The 27,623-nt window shown below is 31.8% G+C and overlaps 3 protein-coding genes across 4 annotated transcripts in view; all 3 read left to right on the top strand.

The window, feature by feature from the left end:
* Positions 1–129: 129 nt before the first annotated feature.
* On the top strand, positions 130–9,008 carry LOC108744437 (dimethylaniline monooxygenase [N-oxide-forming] 3-like). The gene is made up of 7 exons (XM_025980829.1): positions 130–430; positions 1,665–1,806; positions 2,066–2,365; positions 3,080–3,224; positions 3,731–3,897; positions 5,222–5,314; positions 8,577–9,008. The coding sequence occupies exons 1-7, from the start codon at positions 192–194 to the stop codon at positions 8,895–8,897; spliced, it is 1,407 nt and encodes a 468-aa protein (XP_025836614.1). The 5' UTR covers positions 130–191; the 3' UTR covers positions 8,898–9,008.
* Positions 9,009–14,589: 5,581 nt separating this feature from the next.
* LOC108744464 (flavin-containing monooxygenase FMO GS-OX-like 2) overlaps positions 14,590–27,623 on the top strand; it is a 17,673-nt gene continuing 4,639 nt past the window's right edge. The window contains exons 1-3 of one of the 2 annotated variants that reach the window (XM_025980821.1): positions 14,590–14,777; positions 18,097–18,235; positions 20,001–20,300. In XM_025980821.1, the coding sequence (XP_025836606.1) occupies positions 14,590–14,777; positions 18,097–18,235; positions 20,001–20,300 (627 nt within the window). Of the gene's footprint in view, positions 14,778–17,889; positions 17,917–18,096; positions 18,236–20,000; positions 20,301–27,623 lie in introns of those variants that run through there. The other variant, XM_025980822.1, reaches the window with a different exon arrangement.
* LOC112906538 (flavin-containing monooxygenase FMO GS-OX-like 2) lies at positions 20,688–22,691 on the top strand. The gene is made up of 2 exons (XM_025980824.1): positions 20,688–20,887; positions 22,226–22,691. Exons 1-2 carry the CDS (start codon positions 20,807–20,809, stop codon positions 22,535–22,537), a joined length of 393 nt encoding a protein of 130 aa, XP_025836609.1. The 5' UTR covers positions 20,688–20,806; the 3' UTR covers positions 22,538–22,691.

Here is a 27,623-nt window from a genome sequence, read left to right as displayed (position 1 = left end):
GATAGACCAAGAAATAGATTACGCAATAATTATTTATTATTGATTGGTTAATTATTTACTATAACGAATCAATGGAAAGTTATCTGTATTGTTAACATTTTCTAGATAACAAAGTGACAATGCAAATTAATAGATCAGTCTAAAATAATAACTGAGATAGCTGCTTTTATGTTAGTTGAAATTTAACAGGAATGACTACAAAAAGTTCTAAAATGAGTTCGTGCTCGAAGAAAGCAGATACTAAAAATATTGCCATAATTGGGGCTGGACCTGCGGGATTGATAGCAGCAAGATGTAGCCTCGCAGAAGGCTTTAACGTTGACGTCTTTGAACAAGGTTCTTCCGTAGGTGGCACATGGGTTTTCACGGAAGAAACAGGGATTGACCAAGATGGTTTTCCTGTTCATTCGGCAATGTACAAGAATCTGAGGTAACAGTATTTAAAAGTACTTTTTTTATAAACAAATTATAAAAAAGTACTATTGATCTTTCCAATTACAATTTCTAACCAGAGAATAACTATCAAAATTTTCCAAAAACTCGAGAAACCATATGATTAGTAATACAAATTTTCAATTTTCAATTAATAATATACACTATTATCATTATTTTTTCATACAATAAATAATGTTTCATATTTGGTGAAGGTGTCAGGTATGAAGACAACACTTTTTGCGATTTCTTCGCTAACTGTAAACCGATTCTAATAATTCCTTTTTTTTATTGAATAGGTTATATCTTAATGGTTTTACTATTTAAATTTAAACCTGCAAGGGTGGAAATTGGGAGATAATAAACCTTTAATGATGTCCTATTGAAAAAGCAAATCCCATGTTTGTCGAAATAAATTGTTGTTTATTATTAGGATCATAAAACAAAAATACTGGTATGCAAGGGAAGAAAACGTAGGGAAAGAGCGAATATAAAGAAAGGAGACGATAAATTAGAAGAAGTGGCTGAGCTTAGGTATCTAGAATGTCAGATAAGTCAGGATGGAAGGAGTAGTAGGGATATAAAGCAGAGGATAGCGCAGGGTCGTGTCGCCTTTAATAAAAAGAAGTCACTTCTATGCTGGCGAACGGTTAATTAAGAAATTCGAAAAAGGTTGTTAAAGGTGTATGTTTGGAGCGAGGCGCTGTACGGGTGCGAAACATGGACCGTAGGCGCGGCGGAAAAGAAAAGGTTACAAACGGTCGAAATGTGGTGTTATCGGTGAATTATGAGGATACCGTGGATAGATAAGGTTAGAAATGAAGAGATATTAGAAAGAATAGGAGAATAGAGGACTCTGTGGAAGTCAATAAGAAATAAGCGAAATAGGTTGGTAGGACACCTTCTCAGACATGAAGGTCTAGTCAGAGACATATTAGAGGCAGAAACGGGAGTTAGGAGGGGTAGAGGTAGACTTAGATTAGGTCACTGTTCACGAATAGTTAAGGGTGTGGGTTGTTCTATTTTTAGGGAAATGCGAAGATTAGCCTAGGATAAGACAGAGTGGAGGTGCGTGTCCTACCAGTCTTAGGACTGACGACCTTATGATGATGATTAGGGTCATATTCTTTTTCAACAGACTGTTTGACTGTATCAAACAACTTTAAAGATTTTTTGGACAGCTTTTGAATAATTATAGTTTACTAAAATGCTAATTTTTTCTTGATTGATAGAACAAATGTTCCCAAGGAGTTAATGGAAGTTTCCGATTTCCATTATCCGACAAACATGCCCACTTCTTATATACGAGCAGAAGAAGTCCTCGATTTCTTTGAAAAATATGCAGATAAATTTTCCTTAAAGTGTCATATCAAAGTAAGTAATAATTACAGTTTAGTAACAACTTTAAAAATCAAAAAATGCAAAAATTATTATAAAATAAACACAAGTACTCCATGTCGGGCACTTGATTTGCAAAAGTGACAAATTTCAAAGCTTTAGCTTCTGAGAGAGAAAATGCTGTTTTCAAAATCTTTCCCAGACAACAGAAATGATCTTGAACCTTGTTAATTTTTTTGAAATTATTTTTGGAACCGTATATTCTTAATTTAAGAATTATTACTGAATTTTGCAGTTTAACACCCGAGTTGACAAAGTAAAACCTGTAGGTGCTTCGCAATGGAACGTCAACACGAAGAACCTCGAAACGAAAGAGATCTCAGAATCTGTTTATGATGCTATATTGATTTGCAGTGGACACTATAGTCACGCATATATTCCTAATATTCCCGGAAGGGAAACGTTTAAGGGAATCCAAGTACATAGCCATGACTTTAGATCACCTCAGATTCTTTCTGGTAAGAAAACTGTCGTTGTGGGGTACGGACTTTCAGGACAAGATATTGCACGTGTAATCAGACAAGTTACAGACACGGTCAGTACCTATACTAACGAATATTTTAGTTTAACCATTTCTTTAACAAATCTCATTAAACAAGTATCTTAATTTATTTAACAACAACAGTTATTTAAATTACATCAGATTATTTGTATCACTGTTGTTCGAACACTATTGGGATCCGTCAAATGGGAGGAGCCTAAAAACATGGCGCCGATTAGGGAAAATTTATCGTGGTTCCTATAGTGTACCGCGCAATTTTCAAGTTTTTAAATTACGATAAAATGATAAGTATTGACACAATATGTGATTGGGCTGACACAAAGCCTCGGAAAGGAAATTTCGTTGAAGGTGAGCGTGTTTTTAATGCCAATCACATTATAAAATTCGGAAATAACAAATCCGGAAGTTAGCCTTCAAATTCCGTCAAGTTTACTGCCTACTTTTTACAAACTTCGGATTTAAAAAGTGATTCACGTTATATAATGGGTGATTTAAGCAGTATCATATCAATGACTTGCAAGTGCAAATCCGATTTAAGAGAACGTTGCAAACACATTATTGCAATATTGAAATATAATCATGTGCATTAAAATGACGTGAACAAATTTTTATTCCGGAATTCACTTCTTTGATACCTACTGCTTTCATCCAAGCTTCTATTAGTTTACTTTTTTCTCTAATTTTCCGAATATATTTTTTACAATATTGCTGTTACAACTATTAAAATAATTACAGTATTTGCATTAGGTATTTGTGAGTCATAGCATGAAAAAGCGACCCTTTATGCCAGACAACCTTATAGATCGACCCCGAATTGCTAAAATTAATGAAAACAGCGTGGAATTCACTGATGGAACCGTTGAAAACGTTGATGCTATTGTCTATTGCACAGGTAAAACGTTATTTGTTTTTAAGAGCAATGGAAAATCTTGATGAGTAACTATCGGACGTGAATCGCTATTTCGATCTTATTGAATCACATCAGCACGCCAAAGACAATCTCGATAAATCACAGAACAAATCGAACCAGCTCTTCAAAAGAAATAAGTTGACATAATATCTACCTACATAATTAACTTTCATTAACTAGATATTATTTGTTTTTGTTTGTAAATTACATTGCAGTTATAATCAGTTAAGTTGTATCATTAACGTAAGTATGTGCCTCTTAAAGATAATTTAATCTTTCTGTCATTTTAACAATAATTTAACAGCGTTGCTTTTCTATTTAAACGTATTTAAAAACTTTTCTTTAAAATAAACAATTGAGAAAGGCAATTTCTGACCGGATCTTAATTAAATTGTTTTACTACTTATTAGAATTTTCCGTAATACTTGAGCTTGACCTCGTCGCACTTGACCAGTTGTATTTAATCTGAAATACTTTCGTCTTTTTAGGATACGATTATCGCTATCCTTTTTTGACCAAAGAATGTGGTATAGTCGTTGAAGAAAACAAATGGGTTCGACCATTATACAAAGGAATTATAAACATTGAACGTCCAACAATGGCCTTTATAGGACTTCATGCGATATTAGCTGTTGTTCCCATGTTCGAATTGCAGGTATCGAAACGTCTACTAAATTCCTATCTTATTAGTAAACATAAGAGTAACCTTTATTTGTGCTCCCTGGAGGCAATAATAAAACCACAAAAACGTCCTAACTTTGAGGGTGAAGTCCGAAGTCCATTTACCTAACTCCATTACATCAGCTTTTTAATATATCCTGAATAAACTTCATAATTCATGCCCATTAAGCCTGTTATATCTAATATATTACACCTATCATCCCCATAATATCTTACTACGTTGTCCGTCATCGCGCGGAAGTGCCCTATATGCGGAAGTGAGACACGGCTCTGGATATGAAGGTAGATCCATAGATATATAACACTTGTGGAAATATCTTCACTGTGTACGAGATCGTTTATTTTGTTGTTATAGTACAAAATATTTCAATACACTGTTCTCTAAGTCGAAAAAGACTGATCGCCATTATATGTGATTACAGCGTCAACGGCTTAAGGAGTTTATGAAGTTATTGAATTTAATATGTTATCTAGGTCAACGGCTAATTGGAATTAAATTATAAGGTTTTTTGAAGTTATGTCAAAAACTTGACGCGATGAAGTTAAATGGACTTAAAAAACGGATTACGATTCAAAAACATACAGTAATCACTGTCACACTAAAGATCTGTTTATATTTTATGTGTATATTGCCTTATAGGCATACCATGAGCGGTATACATCATCATCATCATAAGGTCGTCAGTCCTAAGACTGGTAGACCTCAACTCTTTCCTATCCTGAGCTAATCTTCGCATTACCCTAAAACCGGAACAACCAACATCCTTAACTATTTGCGAACAGTAATTCAACTACTAACTACCTCTACCCCTCCTAACTCTTGTTTCTGCCTTTAATTTGTCTCTGACTAGACCTTCATGCCTGAGAAGATGTCCTACCAACCTATCTCGCCTATTTCTTATTAACTTCCATAGAGTCCTCTGTTCTCCTATTCTTTCTAATACCTCTTCATTTCTTATCTTATCTATCCACGGTATCCTCATTATTCGCCTATAACACCACATTTCGAACGCTTCTAACCTTTTATTTTCCGCCGCACCTACTATCCATGGTTCGCACCCGTACAACGCCTCGCTCCAAACATACACCTTTAACAACCTTTTTGCATACCAGTATTTTTGTTTTACTTTTATTTATTTTCATACAATGCTGAGGTATCACAATCTTAACTAAAAAGTAATTAAAGCAGTCACTGTGTTTATTAGTCTTACTGGTGACAAGCTACAATACAATTCTATACAAAGTGTTTGTTTTATTAATTACTGTATAAAATTAAAATATTCATTTTTAATTTTTAGGTTCGATTCTTTTTGAGCACAATGAACGGTCACTTTCCTCTACCACCAAAAGAAGCACTTTTAAAAGATTTTGAAGAGGAAGTACGAAAGAAAAGAGAAAGNTTTTTTTCCAAATTTATATGGGACCAACTTCGGGGTATACCCTTTCCAATAAAAAAAGAATTATCACAATCGGACTACTCTGTCAAAAGTTATGCGTAGTCATATATTACAATCAGTGAGTGAACAACAATTAACAATAATCCCCTGTTTTCCTACCCTTAAGGTTGGAATTTTTTTCCAAATTTATATGGGACCAACTTCGGGGTATACCCTTTCCAATAAAAAAAGAATTATCACAATCGGACTACTCTGTCAAAAGTTATGCGTAGTCATATATTACAATCAGTGAGTGAACAACAATTAACAATAATCCCCTGTTTTCCTACCCTTAAGGTTGGAATTTTTTTCCAAATTTATATGGGACCAACTTCGGGGTATACCCTTTCCAATAAAAAAAGAATTATCACAATCGGACTACTCTGTCAAAAGTTATGCGTAGTCATATATTACAATCAGTGAGTGAACAACAATTAACAATAATCCCCTGTTTTCCTACCCTTAAGGTTGGAATTTTTTTCCAAATTTATATGGGACCAACTTCGGGGTATACCCTTTCCAATAAAAAAAGAATTATCACAATCGGACTACTCTGTCAAAAGTTATGCGTAGTCATATATTACAATCAGTGAGTGAACAACAATTAACAATAATCCCCTGTTTTCCTACCCTTAAGGTTGGAATTTTTTTCCAAATTTATATGGGACCAACTTCGGGGTATACCCTTTCCAATAAAAAAAGAATTATCACAATCGGACTACTCTGTCAAAAGTTATGCGTAGTCATATATTACAATCAGTGAGTGAACAACAATTAACAATAATCCCCTGTTTTCCTACCCTTAAGGTTGGAATTTTTTTCCAAATTTATATGGAACCAACTTCGGGGTATACCCTTTCCAATAAAAAAAGAAATTATCAAAATTGGACTACTCTGTCAAAAGTTATGCGTAGTCATATATTACAATCAGTGAGTGAACAACAATCAAGAATCATCCCCTGTTTTCATACCCTTAGGGTTGGAATTTTTTTCCAAATTTATATGGGACAAACTTCGGGGTATACCCTTTCCAATAAAAAAAGAATTATCAAAATCGGGCTCCTCTTTTTTTTGCTCGATTAAAAAATGGCGATTTGAGCGTCAAATTATATATCCCTTTAACTACACATATACAGTCAGGAGTTTTTTTTATAGGTCATGCTCCACATACAAAATTGTTCTATAAAGTTTTCTTCTATTTCGCTTGGTTTTCAAAGCAAAACTGAAAAAAGACAACTGTAGGTATGCTTTTTTATGAAAACCATAACAAAAAGTGTTCATTCAAAAATGTTTGTTATCACATAAATATATAAAGTATTTAGGGCGCGTATACACTAGTGGCGAGCAGATAACTGAACTGAACTATTTATTTGTACGTCATACATAAGGCCACGAGAAGTATGAGGATTTCTATATGCTGCCTTCGATTTTACAGTGTCAATTCATAAAAAAAATATATCAATGCAATATTATTGCAGTATTAATAGTTATTATTATTATTACTGATTTTACAAATGTTATTGACGTTCATTGTAATATTTTAAATTATAGCATAAGTAGCTTCTATCTGCTTTAAATAACATGTTGTGGTTTCGTATTATGAAAACTTCCATTTCGTCAATTCATTCATAACAATAAGTTTCTAAAACTTATTTTGCAAGTAAAGTGGGTTGGCAATAAACAATGTGAAGGCAAAAAAATATATAACGCGCTATTATAATATTATTGACACTGAATCAAGTCAATATTTTCTTTGAATCGAGATAAACAATTCATCAATTAATTTATTTACGAGCGATTCCTGGTTCTAATGTGCTTCTAACTAACCCTTTATATAGGGTTTACGAAGGAGCCGTATCGACCTATATCTCTTTTTTATTATTAATTACCACAATGCCCTGTGTTCTCCTATTCTTTGTAATTACTTCTCATTTCTACGAAATATTAAAGTAGCAAACAAAGTTATATTTCTTATTTTTAAGTGGACTATAATTTGTCGCAAATTTACTGCCAAATTCAAAAATTTGTCGCTCCAGTCGGCTACTTCAAAATAGATGAAATACTAGCCTGTTACCGAGCTGGTATTATACATAGCCTATTTGGAAACAGTAATGACTTAGAAAAATACTAAAAAGAGCTATAATTTGTCGCTGAATGAAAGTACTTTTACCAATTTTGTCGTTAGTCCAGTGATATAAGTAGAGTTACCACCCGTACTTTATTATAAGATATTGTACTCTATTTCGACTTTGCATACGTTATATTTTACAAGACATATAAAGTACGCAAAAATACTTTATTTAAGGCCAGTAAACATCGTAATTTTTTAAGCGATTATTCGAAATTCAGAGTATTTTTACATCAACAATATTGCACAGAAAAATGGCAAGCCATATTTACGGAACCTGATTTCCCAAATCTGTTCAAAGTAGTGTCAGTTTTGCTGTCCGTTTCGGCCAGTTCAGCATTTACAGAAAGAGTATTCTCTGTTATGAACACAAAGTGGCGGGACGACAAGAATAAAACTTCATTAAAACTAATTAAAAATGAANCTTATAGGCATACCATGAGCGGTATACATCATCATCATCATAAGGTCGTCAGTCCTAAGACTGGTAGACCTCAACTCTTTCCTATCCTGAGCTAATCTTCGCATTACCCTAAAACCGGAACAACCAACATCCTTAACTATTTGCGAACAGTAATTCAACTACTAACTACCTCTACCCCTCCTAACTCTTGTTTCTGCCTTTAATTTGTCTCTGACTAGACCTTCATGCCTGAGAAGATGTCCTACCAACCTATCTCGCCTATTTCTTATTAACTTCCATAGAGTCCTCTGTTCTCCTATTCTTTCTAATACCTCTTCATTTCTTATCTTATCTATCCACGGTATCCTCATTATTCGCCTATAACACCACATTTCGAACGCTTCTAACCTTTTATTTTCCGCCGCACCTACTATCCATGGTTCGCACCCGTACAACGCCTCGCTCCAAACATACACCTTTAACAACCTTTTTGCATACCAGTATTTTTGTTTTACTTTTATTTATTTTCATACAATGCTGAGGTATCACAATCTTAACTAAAAAGTAATTAAAGCAGTCACTGTGTTTATTAGTCTTACTGGTGACAAGCTACAATACAATTCTATACAAAGTGTTTGTTTTATTAATTACTGTATAAAATTAAAATATTCATTTTTAATTTTTAGGTTCGATTCTTTTTGAGCACAATGAACGGTCACTTTCCTCTACCACCAAAAGAAGCACTTTTAAAAGATTTTGAAGAGGAAGTACGAAAGAAAAGAGAAAGAGGATTACAAGTCAGACATATGCATTATGTCGGAAATGCCGAAAATCAGGCGGAATATTTTGAAGAATTAGCATCGACTGCCAACATCCCACGAATTCCAAATGTCATCAATAAAATATTTGGAAATGTCATAAAAGAAAGAATGACCACCGGCATTCGTGATAGCGTTTATAAAATTGTTGATGACGAACACTTTCAGCAAACTTACGTTCAAGGGTGATAGGTATAACAGGCACAGTTACCTATACTTATTGCAAGAAATGAAATAAGAATGAAGGTGTAATAATTCTGAGTTCACTTTATAGGTAAAAATAAAAATAAAATAAATAAAGTATGCTGTGTTTTTTGAAATTTCAAAAATGTGAATTAATTATATTATTAGGGAAACGTTAAGCAGAAACACCTCTAAAAAAAAAAGGTTTATTTTTTTTGCTTTTCAGTTTTTTTGGGCGGTTTAATTTTTTCTATTTCATAATTTTTTGTGGCTATAATGTATTAATTACTACTACTATTATTTACTTACTATAAATCATCCTCTGTTTTCCTACGCTTACGGTTAGATTTTTTTTCCAAATTTATATGGGACCAACTTCGGGGTGTACCCTTTCCAATAAAAAAAGAATTATCAAAATCGGACTACTCTGTCAAAAGTTATGCGTAGTCATATATTACAATCAGTGAGTGAACAACAATTAACAATAATCCCCTGTTTTCCTACCCTTAAGGTTGGAATTTTTTTCCAAATTTATATGGAACCAACTTCGGGGTATACCCTTTCCAATAAAAAAAGAAATTATCAAAATTGGACTACTCTGTCAAAAGTTATGCGTAGTCATATATTACAATCAGTGAGTGAACAACAATCAAGAATCATCCCCTGTTTTCATACCCTTAGGGTTGGAATTTTTTTCCAAATTTATATGGGACAAACTTCGGGGTATACCCTTTCCAATAAAAAAAGAATTATCAAAATCGGGCTCCTCTTTTTTTTGCTCGATTAAAAAATGGCGATTTGAGCGTCAAATTATATATCCCTTTAACTACACATATACAGTCAGGAGTTTTTTTTATAGGTCATGCTCCACATACAAAATTGTTCTATAAAGTTTTCTTCTATTTCGCTTGGTTTTCAAAGCAAAACTGAAAAAAGACAACTGTAGGTATGCTTTTTTATGAAAACCATAACAAAAAGTGTTCATTCAAAAATGTTTGTTATCACATAAATATATAAAGTATTTAGGGCGCGTATACACTAGTGGCGAGCAGATAACTGAACTGAACTATTTATTTGTACGTCATACATAAGGCCACGAGAAGTATGAGGATTTCTATATGCTGCCTTCGATTTTACAGTGTCAATTCATAAAAAAAATATATCAATGCAATATTATTGCAGTATTAATAGTTATTATTATTATTACTGATTTTACAAATGTTATTGACGTTCATTGTAATATTTTAAATTATAGCATAAGTAGCTTCTATCTGCTTTAAATAACATGTTGTGGTTTCGTATTATGAAAACTTCCATTTCGTCAATTCATTCATAACAATAAGTTTCTAAAACTTATTTTGCAAGTAAAGTGGGTTGGCAATAAACAATGTGAAGGCAAAAAAATATATAACGCGCTATTATAATATTATTGACACTGAATCAAGTCAATATTTTCTTTGAATCGAGATAAACAATTCATCAATTAATTTATTTACGAGCGATTCCTGGTTCTAATGTGCTTCTAACTAACCCTTTATATAGGGTTTACGAAGGAGCCGTATCGACCTATATCTCTTTTTTATTATTAATTACCACAATGCCCTGTGTTCTCCTATTCTTTGTAATTACTTCTCATTTCTACGAAATATTAAAGTAGCAAACAAAGTTATATTTCTTATTTTTAAGTGGACTATAATTTGTCGCAAATTTACTGCCAAATTCAAAAATTTGTCGCTCCAGTCGGCTACTTCAAAATAGATGAAATACTAGCCTGTTACCGAGCTGGTATTATACATAGCCTATTTGGAAACAGTAATGACTTAGANTTGCCAGCAAAGACCAAAAATTTTATGAGCGTGGAATTATGCTACTACCAGAAAGATGGCAAAAGGTGTTGGACCAGAACGGTCAATATATAATTTAATAAAGTATTTGTTTATTATACGAAAACTGTCTTTCATTTCCCCCAAAAAAAATGAAATGACTTTCCGAACAACCCTATATTACAATAATCGTAATAATAACAACAAAAAACTAATACGTTTTGTCCACGGTCAACTGTATAATGAAATTTTAATCTATTGTTGCAGTATGCACAGAATGTGATAAAGGGCATCACCTTTTTTAAAAACCTTGCAAACTCGATAGGCAGTACGCAATAATACAATAATTAATTTATTGTTTGTCTCGAGCATTCTGCCTTGTACTTCGTCATTACAACAGAAGGTTATTATGTTATTAAATTCACTTTTACATCATCATTATACATAATTTTCAAGCAACTGCAAAAAAAAAAATTAAAATCGTTTTCGTATTTCCCGAAAACTGGAACAGAAACATATCTATGCCTTTTTCTACCTGTGTTTATTCCTTAATCAACTTCTAATTATGTCTTTAACTAACCCATCATGTTTTAGAAGGTGTCTTAGAGTTCAACATCTTCTTTTCTTGTTATTAACTTCGATAAAGCTTTCTGTTTTCCCACTTTTCTCAATACATACCTTCAGTTCTATCATTCTCTCTCCACCGTAATTTCATCATCTCCCTTTAACACCATATTCTATACGCTTTTACCTTTTTCTTTTCCGCAAACATAAACTAATAATAATCTTTTTTTAATTTCCAAATTAACTGAGCATAAAATTTTTTTTTTTTAAAATGCGACCCGATCCTGCACTACTTTTTGTANTTTTCGTAAAATACTATAATATAATTGGGATGATCAAAATTGGCCTAGTGGCGTCATCTCTTGGTTAGGCCAGAAACTTATCAATCCACCCTCGTATACAAGCATTGCATCATTCTCCGTATACTTACAGAAAAAATATAAAGTAAATTCTTCTTTTTATTTTTTTTATTAACGTATATTTTTTGCTTATCTTTAAAATATTTTTTATGTATTTGACCGTGGTTTGTAGTAATTTCAAATTGCATCATCCGTATCACGAAATTTTTTACTCGGATTACATTATTTACAATTTTTAACTTAATTGATTGATAAGAAAGTTTATTAGCTATCCCAAAATTTTTTTATAAATTACTGACACTGACATACTGACTTTAAAGAGAAGATATTAAGAAGTAAGTATGTGTATCAATGTTTTTATTAAATTACCTTATTAACTATTGCTATTAAATTGTATTATTTCTGTTATGTATTTTTGTAAATATATTTCATAAAAAACTAACAGAATTTGTTAGATTTGGCCGTTTCGAAATTATCACGCACTTTCTTTGCTAATTATGCCAAACTAATAAACAAAAGTTCAATTTATAATTATTTATCAATTAACGGTAAGATTACTAAATCATTTTTATTGAAGTTTCTACTCTGTCCTTATTAATCACAAGTATATACGATATTATGGCGGATTTGCAATTACTATGCTAATACTTTATTTCAATGATTACGAAATAAAAAAAAATGTTTGGGTTTCATTCAATATACTTAGAAAGCCAGTCTTGCTATCATTTTTTTTTATTTGCGCACTTATAAATATGCGAATGTATACCTAAATATAGAATTGCATGAACTTATTGCATGTTGCAGTACAAAGTACGCTATTTTGAGAACGAAGACAGCGTAGAATCCTTGGATTAGATCTCAGGTTATGGACAATCATAAAATCACTATATAGAGTGTAAAAAAACCATCGAATTGCTGTATGTACATCATCGTAAAGAGCGCAAAACTCTAAGAGAAAAGCTTTTCAATTAAAGACACTTATCAAAATACATAGCAAATCAGCTGTACGCGCGTACTGATTACCTATTTTAATGCATTTAATCGCAATCAGAAAATTACAGCCACTTTAATAATAATTTTGTTTGCAACGACAAGAAGCCTTACTATACCAGCAATATTTTTTGCAGTTAAAACCAGAACAGAGCAAGCTATCACTAAACTTGCTCTAAGCCCTAAGCCCAATGAATTGCTTAGTGTTTTTTAGCCCTTGAATCTAATCTCTTGTTTTGCTTTATTGTGTTTTCTATATAATATTGAGTGTCGCAGTGAAAAATTATACAGAAATGTTTACAGCGAATTTCTCACCATAAACATAGGGGTTCCCCAAGGTACCATCCTTGGCCCGCTGTTGTTCAATATATACTAATTACTGCATATGGCGATAATACCGAATTTACCTTCTCTGGCACTAACTGGAATAACTAACGAAACTGATCTCAACATAAAAATGAACAGAATTGCTACCTGGCTGAGAGCTAATAAATGACATCTAAACTTTGATAAAACGGTTTACATGACCTTTGCTAATCACAAAGATTCACTTCCGACGAATCTATTTGAAAATGTACATTCCATGCCCTGGAGTTCTTACCTACCCTTTACTAGAATATATACAGTAGGATCCGCTTATAAAAACATCGAAGGGAAATGACAAACATGCCATACTAAGCGGGCGTCATACAAAGCATAGTCTTAGAAAATAAACAACTTTCTATTTTGGTTAGTTATGTAGTTTAATAGAGATAGAAAAACTACAAATTGTATGTATTTATTAACAAAAAAAGAAAAGGAACGATAATTGTAATATCAATATACATAAGAAGAGTCAGAAAAATGAGCGAAAATGTTATTATTAATCATTTGGATCACTATAGCCGGATATGATTTCTTGAGAATCAGTCATAATAAACGATATGTCATTTTAAACGGAGTCATTATATCCGAACTTTCCTATAGAGAATTTAATATGGAAACCAAACTTAAGACTGCAATTACTTCATATTAAGCGGTTGGTCAATATAGGCGGAGTCATAATAAACAAATTCCACTGTATTTGATTTTAGGTTTAGTTTTAGAGATAACTTTTTCTTGTATATTAACAGTCCGTGTACTATTATGTCTTCTACTAACGGGAACCATTGTATGTACATCTATATACTAATGTGCTAATCTATGCATTCTGGTTAATTAAATTAAAAAAAATAATAATTAAAAAGACCGTTTATAATGTACAACTCCTCTCCTCGAATCTCGAGTTAGAAAAATGGAGAAATTCCTGTTAAATAAAATTAGTTATATTATGTATTTAATACGTATTGAGAACAACTTCTTCCCTCTCAGTTTCACAATTCACTTTTGATTACCGGAAATGTGTGTTACATTTAACGTTATTACTGATGGTTAAGAAATCAATCTTACGAAATGAATGAATATTCTGGTAAGAACGAACCGCGTAAGCGTGTACTTTCTTGCTTATATGTTCATGCATTACATAAATATAAATTAATTTAAATAAATACATAGCGGGTGAACGTTTATCTATATGGTGTAGTTATCAGTCGCTCTCAGTCTATAAAACGACCGAACGTACATAATAATTGACAAACCATAATTAGTAAACAAGCTATTAGTTACTTTGAACAAAAAGAAGTAGAAAAGTATCATCAGGCTCGTTAAGATTTCTAACAACTCGTTGTTGTTTGCACTATTCCTAAAGAGACGTACGTATCTAACACGGCGCTCTAATTTACCGTCTATTCTGCTACCGAAGAATAGATACTAAAAATTAAAACTAAAAATAAAATTAAAAGTATTTATAAAGTACATTCGCAAGTGCGGAAGATTTCAGTGAACCGAAATAATCCAGCGTGTATTGTATCCATTTTATCTCTTTTTAACTTTCGCCAGTTTTTGTTTTCGCATATTTTTAAATCGATTTAAAAACAGAAGAAAATGCGTGTAGCAATAATAGGTGCTGGTGCTGCGGGGTTAACGTCTGCAAGACATGCTTTTTCCCGCGGCCATGATTGTACCGTTTTCGAATTGGCGCCCCAACTTGGAGGAACATGGGTTTACACGGACGAAGTTGGATCTGATCAATATGGATTCCCTGTTTACTCTGCCATGTACCAAGGACTTAGGTAAGTAACTACAAAATTCATTCCTTTTCGATATGTACCCCGCAGTCTTTCATAGGAAAATGGTTCATGGGTTTCGGTCAATTGTAATGAAAATTTGAGAAAATGTTCTTTGAATCATCCTGATTAAAAGTCTCAGTGGTCACAAGTTCCAAACATCTCGAATTTACGATTTATCATTCTAATGTAAGCCTTCCTATGCCAGGGTAATATGTATTTATATTAGTGGAGAATTATGATGGAATTCAAACCCTTAAGTCACCGAATTTGATCTAAGCAAAGAAACTCTGATTATTTCTTTTGAGCTATTTAAATCCCGTTGAAGTTGGCATGACCAAATTAACAGGCAATTAACTTCGACCCGGGGAAACCCAAAAAGTAGTTCGTATGCCAACTTCAAATATAGTTATCACGTAAAAATTGTAAAATCGGTTAGGAAAATCTGAAACAGACAGTCTTATAATTCTCCGTTAATTAACCGCTCATGATGTATAATCAGGGGGTTGGATTTTTATTAAAATAAGGTCATTTTTGCGTCTTAACGACCCCACAATCGCCATCTCAAGTAAGATCATATTAACCATTTACAATCGGGCTTGAGAATGTAAATGACTGAATTTGTCGTAGAAATAGTAGTAATTTATTAGGTAACTTGTAATAATCTCAATTTTGACATGTTTTTTTTAGAAATTATTTCAAGTTTCTTAATTATTACAATTTCATTTGTAATATCAACTAAAATACCTAGTAAATTTATTTATGCTGGGATTTTCTTTTTACAAAGTCGGGTCCAAATTGAAATTTTTATTATTTTCGCTTACGAAGCAACGGGCTAGTGGGATAAATTGTAAATATCGCTTTAATATTTAAGTAAATTTTCCTTTTTCATTTTGTTCGTGAACATGCTGCGAATATTTCGCAAATTATCCATGAAATCCAAAAATTAGCCACGATCCGAGAAACCCGAATATTATAATTACACTCAAGTGCCAAAAATGATGCCATATCGAAAAAAATTTCAAATTCCCTGGCTGGTAGTGTACATCATCAGCCATGTAATAGCGGCTGATCATGAACTCGGTTCGAAGTGTTCACGCTTTTCCTAAGTGCTTTTACAATTTCTTTGTTTCCCTATTTTATGTTAGTATGCAAATTTTTTGGTTTTTACTGCTAATTTGCGAAATATTCACAGTAAGTTTCAAGCCCGATTTAGTAGTGGTTTTTTCGGGCTGTAATGAATTTCAACCCCCTGGTTATTACTCTACATAACTGGTGACTAATTATGACACCGGTTCTCGCTGTCTAGGATTTTCCTCGACAATTTTACAATTTTTCATCATTTGAAGTTTGCATAAAATCTGGTTTTCGGGTTTTCTGGGTCGCGGCTAATTTTTGGCTTTCACGACTTATTTACGGCTAATTATTATCCTATGGCTTATATCATGCTAACTTCAAAGGGGTTTATATTCATTTAGGGGCAGAAAGATTACGCTAGCTATCTGTGATTTTGGTCACATTTATCCATTTTGTCACATCACATTCACATAAAGACTATTAATTAACATTATGATGGGAATTTTTAAAGAAACAATCAAACATATATACATAGAGCACGGGGTACCTACCACTTTAACTTTGAACCGATTATATTCCTTATATAGTACCTACCTAATTAAACATTTAAATAAAATATAATAAAAATTATATCTCGTACAGTAAGTAAAAAATATATCTTTTGAGTAATTATAAATATTGTACTTTCACTGTTACAGATGATTCGAATGGTAAAAGTAAAAATAGGGAATAAAAATTACAAATTTGACTGCGATGCCAAACGTTACGTTACTTTTTATATTTTTATATTAACTTATTATAATATTATCAATTATAACAGTTTCGAAAGCTTAATCTCAATTTCTTCAATCGAATTCATTAAAATACAAAGTATCAATTCCAAAACAGACAATACCCCTATTGGAGACAAAAATTAATAGAATTATATAGACACTGTTTTGTTCTTCTACATTAATTTTTATTAAACCAAGTACTATTTCAGTAAAACTGGAGTTCAATCAATTATAAGAGGCTGAACCTTTTCTAAATCTATCTACTATAATTCGAAACAAAAGCTACGAATTTTTAATTACAATTTTGCACAATTAAGTTTTTACGTTCTTATCAAGATACATAACAAATTAGGAAGATCATGACCATTAAATTTATCAGTGTTTATTCATATTTTGCGTCTGGCAATAATATTAATGAATTAGTTAACGACATATTGTGTTAAGCAATAAAATCTACAAAAAATTCCTTACTGGATAACGATTTCAACGAAAATACATTTACAACATGTGTTAAATATTTTATCAATTACTTAAAAAACATTTTGTCCAAATCACCTATTATTATAAGTTGTCTTTGACCAAGTAAACTACGGTAGAAGGTTATCTCAAAAACAACAATTTTACGGGTAAAATTTACAGTATTGTCGAACATTTAATTGTTGTCTAAAATTTTTAAAATATAAAGCGAAAAACGATATAATTTGTCGCTTCTTTTACCCATTTTGTCGGAGTCCATCCTCGATTTAATCAGCGAAAAACAATTGGAGGCACGTCAAGCTTGGATTACACAAAGCGTATCTCGAAATAGAAATATCGTAGAAAAATACTGACCAATTATGATCTTTGCTGTATTTTTGCTACCTTGAGAGTCTTGGCGGCCTTGGAGGCTTGGCGGCTCTCCAGTCGTTTTTCTATGGACAATTGCAAGGTAGATCAATGACAAAACAGGTAACCGTACCATTTTTCAACGACAAATTAAAGCATAGCGATTATAGCATTTTTCTATGCCATCTACGCTGTGTAGTGCCAGTATTTTTCCGACAAATTAGTGGATTTGGTATTTAACAAATTGTCATGCCATTTAATGTCCTTATTTCTAGTTGTAGGTTAAAGAATTTAAAATAATAATTTACGTAGATAATTCGGAAAGCCATAAATACTGCTATGATTAAGTAACAAGTTTCGGAAATTTCTGTTCAACTCAAAACAAAATAATGATAAAAAATGTTTACTATAAACAAAGTCGTTCCATTTTTTCATAAACGTTCAAGGTAAAACATACTGTTTGCCTTTGTGTAAGTTAGTTAAATGAAAAATAATTTGTTTTTATAAATTGAAAAACCAAAAAGTATTAGAGGCGATGTCAATTATTCTATTTTCTTTTTGTGTTTTACTAACGTAAATATGTAAAAATCTGTAGTGTTTAGTTGAACCATGCACAATAAGTATTACTGATAAAAAATTTTTTGTTTTAGAACGAATCTACCCAAAGAGGTTATGGGATTTCCCGATTTTCCCATACCGGAGCAACAAAAGTCGTACTTATCGCAAGCCGAAATTTTACACTTCCTAAACCTTTACGCCGATCACTTCGACATACGAAAACTGATTAAGGTAATCAATTAATACCTAGCAACTGAAAATAATATCAATTATTCATTAGAGTAAATCGTTTTATCTAATCAATTGGATAATTACTAAATGCAATTATATACAATGTTTTAACGAAGACACCGAAATAAATTTATTAAAAGTGAATGTTTAATGGGTGGAGGTGCCGGGTACATTTTTTCGTAAAATACTATAATATAATTGGGATGATCAAAATTGGCAATAAACTATCTGTGAGAATGGACTTATCTTTTATCTTTTTTCCACTTAGAACTGTAGTCATTTGATGCGTTTTGAACACATCCTTCATCAGTAGTACAAAAAAAGTGAAAAGAGAACCGAATAATCGTATCTAAGCGGGACAGCGGTGAGAGGTAGTTGACGTTCGCAAAAGACCATTCCTATGTTGTTGAATTTTGTTTAAAGTCCGATGCCGGCAACATACTCAAATTCTGCTTCTCTGCATTTCTTTCTGTTACACATCAATTACACAGGTCTACGAAATTGTTTTTTTGAAAGGTTTTTTTCTTAAATTGTTAATATTTGTCGTAATTGTCTTAAAAGTAATATAAAACGATATTCATATGGTGTATACCAAGTCACATTAACCCATAAATGCTCAGAGAACACATTTCCATTTGAACCCTTGCCACGTAATGAGTGCGAGGAAGAAATATTCGATAACCAGTGTTTCTATACTTTTAACGATGATCTTTTCGATGGTGTTGGTTAAAAATACCTCCGACAATATTATAGCATGGAAAAATCGAAAATAAACAAAAAAAACGTGATTTTTGAATTGACTTTTTTCTTAAAAAGTAATTTTTTATGTCCTTACGATTTTTTTATATGCTTAAAACCTATGTAGATCATGACCTCGATATCTAAACATGAAACAATCACCGTTGGTCAAGTCGAAATGCCTTTACAAACTGTTTGATCAAACCATGTTTAATGTAAAGTGGTGGAAGCAATACTTCTTCTTTCAAACTCGTATTGATGACATTTTTCACTCCGACTTCCAATTGCATTTTAATTTGAACATAGAAATACCGAATAATAATGATTTTGATTTACCATAAGTCCACTGTCTTACCACTTCAACACAAAACCGCCATATTTTATCGTAACCCAGTGTTTATCTTGGTGACAACTTCATTCTGAAGTAAACTTAATAAGCATTTTTTACAAAGTGTGTTATATTCAATCTTTACTTAACTATTGTATATTGTCAGCAAATGTAAAAAAATACATTTGAATTGTTTTTACAGAAGCCATAGTTAAAGATAAATGAAACACAATCTTTTATTACACGTTAATATTCTCTCTCAATAATGACGCGTTATAAACTATTTCTTTTTCAGGCGGTATAAACGACTATAGTTACTTTCAGACTATCTAACATAAAGTAAAAGACAATATAATGCTCAGTCAGAGAGTATTAAATATAAATTAATATAAGCTATAAAATGAATTTTGTGAAAAAACAAATAAATTTTATATTTGCAAAATATAGACCAACATTTGCATGCTTACGATAAATTTATACAAATTTATCGCAGACCTGTGCTATTAGTGTCCGCTGCAATTTCTAGCTGACATCTCTTTTCTATGTTTACGATTTGTCAGCAACCGCTCTAGTCTAGTTAATAAGTTGAAATAAGAAAGTTAATGCGACAGTTTTATTGCGGACTGTGCCAATTTTGACCGTCCCAACTATATCAATCTATCATTTAGTCAGTAAATAACTTGCATACTTTATGTATAGTTTAGCCATCACGTGACCGATATAAGTCCTTTGGATAATGGAAAATGGAAGATAACCGCGATAAATAAACCGACCAAAGAAGAAGTTACGAGCATTTTTGATGCAGTTATGATATGCAATGGTCATTATAATCAACCAATCTATCCGAAATTACCGGGCCAGAACAAGTTTAAAGGAAGGCAACTTCACAGTCACCACTACCGTTCTCCGGATCCTTTTAAGGGCAATAATGTCCTTGTAATCGGAGCAGGACCTTCTGGGTTAGAACTCACGTTAAAAATATCGGATGTGGCTGAAAAGGTACACATTTATTTCATCATTTACCCGTAAGTTGCAGGAATGAGGAAAATACGTAACATACAAGAGAAAAATTGTCGGTTTACGTGTTTTAAATTGTAATTCACGGAGAAAATGATAAAAGAAAATTTACTTAAAAATTAAAGCGGTATTTACAATTTATTCCACCAGCCCGTTGCTTCGTAAGCGAAAATAATAAAAATTACAATTTGGATCCGAATTTGTAAAAATAAAATCCCAGCAGAAATAAATTTATTAAAAGTGAATGTTTAATGGGTGGAGGTGCCGGGTACATTTTTTCGTAAAATACTATAATATAATTGGGATGATCAAAATTGNGAGGGTCAAAAAGTGGCTAAAATAGAACCATATGGTCTATGGACATGGGCATAATAATAAGGTATAATATTTGTATTTATATTGCAGGGTATGAATACAGTTTTCCCTTTCTTAACAAATCCTGCGGGATAACTGTAGATGACAACCACATTCAACCACTTTACAAACACATGATTCATATGATGAAACCAACCATGTGCTTTATTGGAATACCTTTTAATGTGTGCGCTTTTCAAATGTTCGATTTACAGGTAAGATGCTTTATTATAATCTTAAATGTATTTTCAGATTTTTTTTTTAAAATTTAAACTGTGGGCTACTTCCCAACGAAGATTAACAGCTACATTGCAATTTTATTCATCTACCGGTTGTGCCTTATGCAACTTATTGGAAACCTCCGCTAATAATACAAAAATATTTAAACACACCATCTAAAAATGTACAACACTTCGGTTTTAAATCTAATTCTAAAATAAAATACCGTACTTTTACGAATCTTATCATTAATAATAATGAAACAGGTAATCACCGTCACAAAATACAAAATGGGTTAAAAGAGGAAAATCTAATTTAATAAAAAATCAGTAAATAGTACACACCGTTCTTCATATTACCTCTGTGGTTTCATAAAAACACATCTCGTACAAATGTATATTGCACTTCATAATTATAAAAGTACGTTTCCGGTTTGTGTTAAATTAAATCTTTTTATTAACTGGATACTAGCCTATAAATGTTCAAATGCCCTAGACAAATTGTTATTAATAAATAATATTTTAATTGATAATGGCAAACGATGATATAACGTCATATAAAAATTAAATATGGCGGCTTATTTAATACAGGTAGGTACAATACAATGCAATAATGTAATTAAAAAACTGCTATTGATTATCATGCTATTTAAAGTACTTATTATGATTCGATTGAACTGTTTACATTACAATATGAGGTCTTACATTAAACTTTACATTAAATAAAAGCAAAAAGAAAAAGTTATGAGATACTTAAACAAGCAATATGGCACCACCTGTTACGCTAGAACACTTACATAAAAAATGGACGTATCTATGTATGCTCCACAGGTGTCTTGTCACATCAATGTAACGTTTGATAGCACACCGACCAATTTACTTATATAGTACCCATAAAAAGGTAAAATTTGATAAAGAAATTTAAACACCTCGCGAACCGCACACGAACGAACCGCATCCCGCATGTTACACCGCTCAACTGGTCGACTCTGGTCCTTGACCCAATCATTCACGGGCAAGGATGTTGCAATTTAGAGCATTTTTAAAAAATTGTGTTACTTAGCGGTGAACGACCGAACTATTAGGCAATTCATTTACAGATTACTACTGCAGTTAATTAGAAAAATAAAATACGTTAATTTTAAGAGGTACTTATATACACTATAATAAAAGTAACATTTATGACTATTAAATTATTAACTATAGTAGACGTACTCAAATTGAAACAAAAATTAAAAAGAATTTTGGGGTGCGTTCAACTAGATCGAACGACGTCTAAGCTACATAAGGTATAAATATTCCTGACTTAATATAAATCAAAACCTATTTCTTTAGGCTCGTTTCTACGTTAAGTATCTTGATGGGGACCTAAAGTTACCATCAGAAGAAGAAATGCGTGAAGACACTGAAAAAGACATGCAATTAAGATGGGAAAAGGGGTACAATAAACGTCAGGCCCATATGATGGGACCAGGACAACGTTCCTATTACAATGACCTAGCAACGATGGCAAATCTTATTCCTATCGATCCCGTAATAGTTAAATTAAGGGACGAAAGCGTTAAGAGATTACATACTGACCTTATGACCTTCCGAGAAGACAGGTACAAAATTGTCGATAAAGAAACATTCGTAAAAGTTTATTAATTAGATTTTTTATCTTACACTTTTCTTTATTGTTATTCGTTACCCTACTGTACTTAATCAATGTTCATTTGTTATATATGAATCACTGTATTTATCTGCAAATATAAATATATACCTACTTATCTATAAAAATAAAGAAAGAAAAATAACATTATTTATCAGCTTCTTGTATAAATGTTCTACATACAATAGTGTAATAAATATATAACAAAAAGCGGTCCATGGTGAGATGACCTGAGTGTTTATCCACCTACACTCCCAAATGTTTGTGATAAGGGGAGAGGGTATCTTCGATGAGCACCACTTGTCACCCAGTGAAGGGTTAAAAGTTGTAACGCGATCGCCAAAAGATCCAGAAAATCAGCATGGAAATAATAATAAAGTTTTTCGCATCTCTTTCACACTAGTTAATTTATTTTTATTTATAAATTGCATTTACGTATCAAACTTTTTTTATGAGTTTTCCAGTTAACAAAATGTATAAATATACATTGAGCAGTAAATAACTATATTTTATCAATAATCCTTTATTGCTTATGTACAAAAATTACAATGAAATTAATGAGACGCTTTTATACCTATCTACAAAATGACGTTCATTATAACTTGTTCGTAAAGGTATCAAATTGTCGTTATTTTTATAACGAAACGTAGGAGGTACAAGCCATCGATAATTTTACAAGTAAATAATTGTACGAACGTTATATATATAAAAAATAAATACACTTGTAAATTCCCCACATCTTTTTTCAATAATTTTTAGCGTACAACTACGAACATACCGTAATTAATACTATTCATTATTAGTATTACAATAAAAAAAAAATCATGTAGGTACTTAATATGGACACGACCAACTACATAGAAAAAAATATTTAGTAAATTTACAGTAACATATTTCAAGCGCCCCTTCAAAATTAGAATGATCACAGATCCTTCTTAATAAATTAAGGATTTGGAATTGATATCTTTCGTTAGTTTTAGCCTCGACATGTCACAACTTGTAATTTTTCATTCCAGACCAATCCAAAATTGTATCACTATTCAAGCATTATTTGAAGTTAATATTATAGCAATTTAAGATTTTATTTTTAATTTACTCTATAATAAAAGTAATTACGAAAATTTATCCATGTTTTAAGACCAATAGTTATACCCTATTCATCAAATAAATAGAGACGAATAAAATCATCCTTATTACATTTCAAGCAGGTACTTTGACATCAATTGATATATGTATAAGAATAAATACTTTTTACCAAGTGCTTTTTTAAGAACTTTCACATATTAAATTCAAGAACAGGCCAATGTGCAATCTTTAACATTACTATAAATAGCCACACATATCATTAGATCAAGATTACCAAATTATTTTTCTCTTTTTCCAGCTACTTATATCTTTTTTAACACATCCTACAGACATTTCGTAACGATTTAAAACGATCCTCCTACCACATTCTTTTCAAAATTACAACACTAGAAAAATAACTATGCGTGTTTCAAAAGATGTTATCATTTTACAATTGAAATTCTAGAAATGCTCCAATATTTCAAATAATGTTGTCCATATTTTTAAAGTAGAATTTTGCTTTTTGAAAAAGTTTTTGCAAATTTTGTTCACGAAAATTTGGAACATAGTAGAATAAGCATTTTCAATTCTATCTTTTATACACAATCCAATAAAAAAACGTATTAAGATTTCACCTTTTTATATAATTTATTCGTGATAAAAAATTACACTTTTTCGTAATATTTCTTTGAGACAAACTAGTCAAGAGTTCGATCGACTCAATTCTTATGAAAATAAAGTTCTTACCCTACTAAATAATGATGCACGTTCGCAGATAATTATTGTAGAAGGGCTGTTTACAAAAATCGGTTTATTCGTTCCTAAATATTTATCAGATTTACTAATGTATATATATATATCATCAATGTAACGTTTGATAGCACACCGACCAATTTACTTATATAGTACCCATAAAAAGGTAAAATTTGATAAAGAAATTTAAACACCTCGCGAACCGCACACGAACGAACCGCATCCCGCATGTTACACCGCTCAACTGGTCGACTCTGGTCCTTGACCCAATCATTCACGGGCAAGGATGTTGCAATTTAGAGCATTTTTAAAAAATTGTGTTACTTAGCGGTGAACGACCGAACTATTAGGCAATTCATTTACAGATTACTACTGCAGTTAATTAGAAAAATAAAATACGTTAATTTTAAGAGGTACTTATATACACTATAATAAAAGTAACATTTATGACTATTAAATTATTAACTATAGTAGACGTACTCAAATTGAAACAAAAATTAAAAAGAATTTTGGGGTNAAAGAAATACACTTTCGTTGATTTTTAGATCGTTTGGACTAGAGTTACGTTACTGTATGATGATCTTTTGGTCGAAACGATATCACCAGAGATAATAAAATTTGCCAGTACTGATAAATATGTGAAGTTTTCATTGAAACATAAATTTAAAAAAATACAGAGGGTGAAAGATAGTATTTCAAAGATGAATAACTTATTGGTTTAATCGTATCATACATCAAATGATACTAAATCTATTAAAACAATGCCCTTTGGTGGGCATTTGATGATAAATTAAATAAAATGCCAAAAACAGACCTGAAGATTGAAGGCCGACGTAAATTCACTTATGAAAATTTTAGTCCAAAAGTGAGACAATTGAAATGAAAGAATCCATCAACACAACGGTTTTTGGCCAAGAGAGTCAAAGTCAGTCAGCCATCGAACCAACAAAACATTCGACAAGAAAGACAAGAAGTCAAAAATTCATCACATTGCTATGGGCAATGTCAGACACAACGGTTACACCAACTTTTCAACGTTAATATCCATTGTTTCATCTTCATCATAAAATGTTCAGCCCGAAGACTGATTGAATACGCATCAGATTACTACTTTTTAACCTATTTAGTATCATTTAATGTGATATGATTAAAAACCAATGTGTTATTTAACTTTCTATTTACTGATTTATTGTATCGAGTCTGTATACTGTAAAGTTAAATTAAATAAATAAATATCAAGAAAAAATTATGATAGCTATGTGGAATTAGAAATTAGTTTAATAAAAGTTTATTTTCTATTATTATCTGCAGTTAAAATGCAAACCTCCTCCGTTTTTTAAACAGTACCTACGTTACAACGAAAAAACAAAGTAATAATTACGGTTCAAACCTAATTTGATGAACTAGAACTGCATTATATTTATTTTTAGTTACTAAAATGAAATGATATGTTAAATGGCATTCAAATAAATGAAGAAAAAAAAAATTGCTTGAGAATTATAACAATCATTCGAGCTGTTCAATATTTTTTCTTTCATCGTAAAGCAACAGAAACCCTATTTTTCGCAAAGACAAACAAACTACGAACACATCATTATCATAATCATCATCGTTATTATTATTATTATTTTTAATGAAGTATAATTTCTTCTATTATAATGTTCTTTTGACAATTATATATTATTATTAAAAAAAAAAACTTTCACACGTACCGCGAACGCATGATAGGGGCGTGTCGTCTCCCGCATCATCGCTGACAACAGAGCAACAAGTGGTGGCACTGGTTGCATATCGATTGATGATGACGTTTTCGTCGTTTTGGTGGTAGCAGTAGGAGCGACGGCGGCGGTTGTAGTTGTAGGGGTAGTGGAACAGTCATGGGCGCACTTGAAATATTTCTAGGGAGCTTCGACGGTAGTCAATGTTCCATGAGATCGGATACAGAGGCGAAGGCACATGATCCCAGCCCGGAACTGGACATCAATCGGATTAACTCTTCCGAATGGGCCATCGCCACTTCGAGAGGAGGTTTTCGTGGTTTATTCTGTGAACCTACAAAAGAACAGAATAAGGAACCACAATAATAACGGTCAACTTAATCTACTGTTATGCCATATTTTAAATTTCTAAGTGATTTTCATTAAATCGTTTTATTTTCTCTGAAGAAATCATTTGGACTAAAATTACGTTGCTGTATGATAATGATCTGTTAGTCAAGATAGTAATAAAATCTTCCACTCCTAATAAGTCTTCAGCTTCAATTAAAACATAAATGTAGAAAGAATATACTGATATATGCCTGTACTGCGAAATTAGATCAATTTATATAAGAAACTAAGTTTCCAATAAAAACAGCTATATGAGATAGAGTTAAACAGTTTCCATTTTTCACCTAATTAGGGAACCATAAAAATAAAGAGGCTTATTACTAGAAAGCTTGAAATGATAACAAAATAAATTCTTATTCTTATTAGAACAAGATCGAGTCGCTTTTAATATTGGAAATAGCAGGAAATAAANGGGTGGAGGTGCCGGGTACATTTTTTCGTAAAATACTATAATATAATTGGGATGATCAAAATTGGCAATAAACTATCTGTGAGAATGGACTTATCTTTTATCTTTTTTCCACTTAGAACTGTAGTCATTTGATGCGTTTTGAACACATCCTTCATCAGTAGTACAAAAAAAGTGAAAAGAGAACCGAATAATCGTATCTAAGCGGGACAGCGGTGAGAGGTAGTTGACGTTCGCAAAAGACCATTCCTATGTTGTTGAATTTTGTTTAAAGTCCGATGCCGGCAACATACTCAAATTCTGCTTCTCTGCATTTCTTTCTGTTACACATCAATTACACAGGTCTACGAAATTGTTTTTTTGAAAGGTTTTTTTCTTAAATTGTTAATATTTGTCGTAATTGTCTTAAAAGTAATATAAAACGATATTCATATGGTGTATACCAAGTCACATTAACCCATAAATGCTCAGAGAACACATTTCCATTTGAACCCTTGCCACGTAATGAGTGCGAGGAAGAAATATTCGATAACCAGTGTTTCTATACTTTTAACGATGATCTTTTCGATGGTGTTGGTTAAAAATACCTCCGACAATATTATAGCATGGAAAAATCGAAAATAAACAAAAAAAACGTGATTTTTGAATTGACTTTTTTCTTAAAAAGTAATTTTTTGTGTCCTTACGATTTTTTTATATGCTTAAAACCTATATAGATCATGACCTCGATATCTAAACATGAAATAA

The sequence above is a fragment of the Agrilus planipennis genome, unplaced genomic scaffold (assembly GCF_000699045.2).
Source record: "Agrilus planipennis isolate EAB-ADULT unplaced genomic scaffold, Apla_2.0 scaffold29, whole genome shotgun sequence".
NCBI lineage: Eukaryota > Metazoa > Arthropoda > Insecta > Coleoptera > Buprestidae > Agrilus > Agrilus planipennis.
The sequence above is the reverse complement of the archived record's forward strand: the minus strand, read 5'-3'. Positions and strand labels throughout refer to the sequence as shown.